The sequence below is a fragment of the Heterodontus francisci genome, chromosome 38 (assembly GCF_036365525.1).
Source record: "Heterodontus francisci isolate sHetFra1 chromosome 38, sHetFra1.hap1, whole genome shotgun sequence".
NCBI classification, from domain to species: Eukaryota; Metazoa; Chordata; class Chondrichthyes; order Heterodontiformes; family Heterodontidae; genus Heterodontus; species Heterodontus francisci.
Window position 1 is genome coordinate 31,731,955 of NC_090408.1, and position 5,183 is coordinate 31,737,137.

General features: G+C 40.1%; 1 protein-coding gene across 1 annotated transcript; it reads right to left on the bottom strand.

Moving 5' to 3' along the window:
* Positions 1 to 409: 409 nt before the first annotated feature.
* On the bottom strand, positions 410 to 2,950 carry LOC137352340 (gonadotropin-releasing hormone II receptor-like). The gene is made up of 3 exons (XM_068017629.1): positions 2,432 to 2,950; positions 2,011 to 2,212; positions 410 to 828 (listed from the first exon to the last, which is right to left on the bottom strand). Exons 1-3 carry the CDS (start codon positions 2,948 to 2,950, stop codon positions 410 to 412), a joined length of 1,140 nt encoding a protein of 379 aa, XP_067873730.1.
* Positions 2,951 to 5,183: the final 2,233 nt, after the last annotated feature.

Below are 5,183 nucleotides of genomic sequence, written 5' to 3' on the forward strand. Positions count from 1 at the left end.
TACAGCTTGCCGAAGATTCAAAATGCTTCACAAACAAGGAAGTGCAGTGACTGTTACTATGCAGACAAACACGATAGCCATCCCAGAAACAACAAGCAGATGGCTCACCAGTTAATCTGTTTTGGTGGTGCTAGTAGAAGGAGGAATGCTGCTTAGGACATTCTAAGCCTCTTGCGTGTCTTTGAACTATGCTATGGGATCTACAATGCCCACCTGAACCACTGGCATAGCCAGAGGGAGCCTCAGTTTGATGTCTCATCTGAAGGATGATGTTTCCAACATTACAGCACTTTACTGTATGAAAATGTTGGGTCTAAATGATGTGCCTAAAGCTAGAGAGGGGTTTGAACCCTCAACTGAATAATGTGACTGAATTAAATCAAAGGCTTCAATTTCTAGGAAACGTAATTCAAAAGTCAGACTGAGCTGTTCCACTGGGGACAACAGGGACCATCTGAATGTGATTAAGGACCTTGCCGTTTATATCGCCTCGTGCAAAGTTGACAGTGGCTAGCTTTCCAACATGTTTCGCTTCATACCGCGTGATCTGTGTTCCTGTCCCTCTCCAACACGTCATGATATCCTTTCGGAAGGAAGGGGTGTAGAATCCATATATGATGGGATCTGAGCAGGTGTGCAGCAAGGCAAATAAAAACAGAATGTGGTTGACATATTCTGGCACGTTCTTCAGTATGTCCGGCTTGAACCAGTACCACAGTCCGAGGAAGTAATATGGGGTCCAGCAGATGATGAAGGATACAACAATGACGATGGTCATTTTAAGGGTTTTCATTCGTGCCTTCAATATGTAATCATTTTGTGTTCTTGCTGCAAAATAAATCTCACTGTAAGTGCCTGAGTCATATAAACTGATACAAGTTGAAGTGAGATAATTTCAACAGTCTCTACACTATACATACAATGTTACCGTGCTTGCGACTGATTTCCTGAGCAATTACAGTGCATTAAATACTGGTCTTTCATCCAATCTGCATGAACAGTTTTATATTTCCCTGTTAAAAGCCTATTCTTTCTCGCTGACCCTTCTTTTAGTTTGCCCCTGACAACCAAATCCTGAAAGTGTGCTGGGGTCCCCATTGCATTAGGATGAAAGTAAGTGGTGGTGTTTCAAGAGTATTCAGCATTCTTTCACTGACTCTGGAACCCAATGCCCTGGCCTCTGACTCCTACAACACTCCCAGCTTTCTGGAAGCACCATATAAATATTTAAATGAGCCCTGTATCTATTTGCATATGCAATCAGCTTATTTGGGTGTAGGTGCACATAATCCTTGAGCCGTGCGTCTGGTGGTTCTGTACTAGGACTGCATTCTACACCCCACAGTATATAAAATACAGCTTGCGACAAGCAGATAAACAACAGAAAAATAAGAAAGACTTGCATTTATATAGCACCTTTCACAACCTCAGAACAGCCCAAAGCCCTTAACAGCCAATGAAGTACTTTTGTAAGTGTGGTTACTGTTGTAATGTAGGAAACACAGCTGCCAATTTTGCACACAGCAAGCTCCCACAAACAGCAATAAGGTAACAACCAGATATTTGTGATGTTGATTGAGGAATAAGTATTGGCCAGGACAACACTTCTGTTCTTTGAAATAGTGCCAAGGGATCATTTATATCCATTGGAGGGATCAGACAGGCCCTGGGTTTAATGTAACATCTAAAAGACTGCATCTCCTTGAATGCTAGACTTGATTTTCATGCTCAGGTCCTGGAGTGAGACTTGAACCCACAACCTTCCTGCCTCAGAGTTAAGAGTGCTACCAAGCAGGCCACAGCTGATACCTTTAGCAAGGGCAGGGATCATGAAGATGTGTTTCAGTTAAAAGCTATGCCTGCTACAGGCACATATTAGAAAATTGTTGGCACACTCCCCATAAATTGCCCTCCATCCATGGATTGTACATCTGTAACACTAACTTATAGAACATGCTTATAAAGAACACAGGAAGCTGCACGACTGTGGAGCAAATACTCAAACCTCACCTCTGTTTGCTTTCATCTGCTTGCTTATTTCCCACAGAATCCTGCTGTAACAGATGACCATGACAGTGAGAGGTGTGACATACAGGGTGATGAAGGTGAACATGTTGTAGAAGGTTTCATGCCAATGTTCAGTGAAGCTTCCATACGTCACACACTGGGTGAAGTTCGTGCCATGGACGTTCTGCACCTGGAAAATGAAGAGCTGAGAAATGGAGAGGGGATGTTACTCTTTGTAGGTGCTGCTCTTGACATTAATGTGTTGTCTGTGCAGAGTGAGTGTTGCTGTAGTAAGTGATGTCAGGCTGTGCAGAGTGAGTATGAGCTGTAGTACTTAACAGGATGAGCATGCAGCTTGAATATGGCTCTAGTAAGCTTAAAAGCTGCTCACTGTACACTGCAGTCCACCCCCTAGATAGCATACCTGAGGAGCTGCCAGGAGCATGCTTGCAATCCATGCCACGGAAAGCATTAACCTGTTCCTGTGACTGGCACTGATGAAGCTGAATGGGTTCAAGATAGCTGAATGGCGATCCATGCTGATAACCACGAGGACGAGCGCTGATGCATACATGGCAAACAACTTCAGGAAGTTCAGGGCTTTGCATGCCATGTCCCCTGCATACCACTGGATGGTTATATTCCAAACTGCATCCAGTGGCATCACCAAAACAGTTACCATTAGGTCAGCGACGGTGAGGCTCAGAATCAAAATCCTGATGTGTGAATTTCTTCTTTTCTTGATGACATTGAGCAGAACAGCGGTGTTGCTGAACACGGACAGGACGAAGAAACAGAATGTCACTATTACGCGGGCTCTGGCTGCCACAGTGAAGGCTGGAGCAATCCAAGGCTCCAGAGGAGTGGGCCTTGCATTAGAAAATCCAAACTCTAAAATATGAATTCTTTCCGATTGATTAGTAGATGCTAATGAATCCATCATTGTCTGTGGGAGCAAAAAATACTAAAAGTAACATTATTGGCATGTTTTCACCTTTAGCATTCCTGATACAGTGCTGCATGTAGCAGGCTTGTGTCTAAATTTCCGCCATTGACTCCTAGATCAAGAAACCCTGTGCCTGGACAACTAAATAGGGAAACATAACCCCATGTTAAAATTAGCTTGCACTTTCTGTTTTTATTTCAGATTTCCAGCATCCCCAGTATTTTTCTTTTGTTCAAAACTAATGTTCTTGACCCCTTGCTTCAGTGATATATTTCAGAGATATTGGGGTTGATTCAATGAATTAGTACTTTTGGTGCAGAGCTTCGTGTGGTGGGAGTGCATGACAGGTATTTGGTTGCACAGGTCAGCTCATCTCTGCATCTGTATCCCTGTTGGGCACAGGGCTTTAACTCATGTTATTTGTTATTCCTTGACAATACCATTACTGAAGTTAGCACTTTTTGCTTACTGAAAATCTTTAGGTTTATCTGAGGTTTTTAAATTCTAAATTACTTCTAAATTATTAGGATGTTGTTATTAGAAATGGGGAAAAATAGCCTAGAATTCACCTTTTCAAATATCATCCTCCCTGGCATTAGAGTCACACTTGAATACTCCTCCCTCTTCCATTGTTGAGCAATAGCTCTATCTTTTCTTGTCATACTAGACTGCTGGCCTTCAAAGCTGTGGCATCCGATATTATCTTTATATGATGGGCATTCTGTTTCACTTATTTCATATAGTCCCAGTGGGATTGTATTCATATTAGCATCATTAGCAGATACACAATGAGTTTAAAAAGATAAAAATCTTACAAAACTGAGCAATCACTTGTATCTGCAAAGTTATCTCATCAAATGCAATCATTGAAATCTGTCCTGTAATCTATTCCACAATGTGCTACTGTTTGCACCTAATCTTAGATTTCTTGCAGTACTGGCAGTGACTAAAAGCTACGGTGTTTGACATTGAATTGGGAGCTATGCTACAGCGTGACAGTTAATCTTAATGCCAGTTTTTACCAATTAGTATTTGAATGGGATGCTGAATCACTGTAGTTGCCTGTTGGCCAGTGCTGGTCACTGTGGGTGCAATGCTCATTTAAAGATCTGACTGCGCATCGCCACCTTTTCAATGTTGCATCTGTCAACAGCACTGAGAGCTTGAGCACTTCATATTAAAATTAGAATTTGCACTTGAGAAATTAATATATAACAATGAATAAAATATGGTTCAGCTGTGTTGAGACCTCTGATCATCATCTTCACCGTTGCTTGTTATTTTGTGTTTTGTGAACCGTATTGGTTTTATGGCTTTGATTGGGCTTTTGTAGCAAATAGAACAAGTGGCTGCAAAATGTAGGTAGTGCTGTTCTGTAGAGTTAGAAATAAGTAACTATTAATGAAGCGTAGTCTATCAAAGCTTAAATTGTACAATATGTTTAATTTCTCATCACTTACTGATCCAAAAACATAATTGAGGGTGAGCCACTGCACCGAGCAATTTTTAATGGACGTCGTCTTAGAGAAGAAAAAAAACAAATGATTGAGAGAAAGCCATCCTTTTAATTCATTATATCATTACATCCAGTGACAAATGGGAAATAATTTAAATCAGTTAACTGTGCTAAGATAATCATACGTGCAACCCTTTCATTACTGCGGTAACTCCTCCTCTTTGCTTGTTAACTACATCAAACTAGAAAGGAGGGTGATATACACTTAAATAAAAGCAAAATACTGCGGATGCTGGAAATCTGAAACAAAAACAAGAAATGCTGGATTCACTCAGCAGGTCTGGCAGCATCTGTATAAGTATACACTTATATCACCCTCCTTTCTAGTTTGATGTAGTTAACAATCAGTTAATGTTTATTAAGGCAAACATTCCAGCTATCCCAAATATACCTTTTTTTCCTTTCTGATGCAATATTTTGATAAGGGAATTTGGTTAACTTGTAAATCAAGTTCGGTTACTATATTAGGTTATTACAATGATTAGTTACAGTATTAGTTAATATCAAAACATTGTTAAACTTGAACCACAAATTGCACAAGTTACTTTGTTAAATTATCACAGCTAGTAACTAAATTACTAGATGATTACTACAATGAATTGTTACAGAATTAGTATGATCAAAATTAGATATATTTTTAATTGGATTGAATAGTCATGCCATTAAATTATCACATTGCCAGTTAGATTACTGGAAATTATAACAGTGAATAGG

Excerpts from the sequence above, each read along its gene's own strand:
- LOC137352340 (XM_068017629.1), bottom strand. The coding sequence starts at position 2,950 with ATGATGGATTCATTAGCATCTACTAATCAATCGGAAAGAATTCATATT. Across the intron at positions 2,213-2,431 it reads TGCTCCTGGCAGCTCCTCAG|CTCTTCATTTTCCAGGTGCA; the intron begins GTATGCTATCTA and ends TCCATTTCTCAG. Across the intron at positions 829-2,010 it reads GCAGATGAAAGCAAACAGAG|CAAGAACACAAAATGATTAC; the intron begins GTGAGGTTTGAG and ends TTTATTTTGCAG.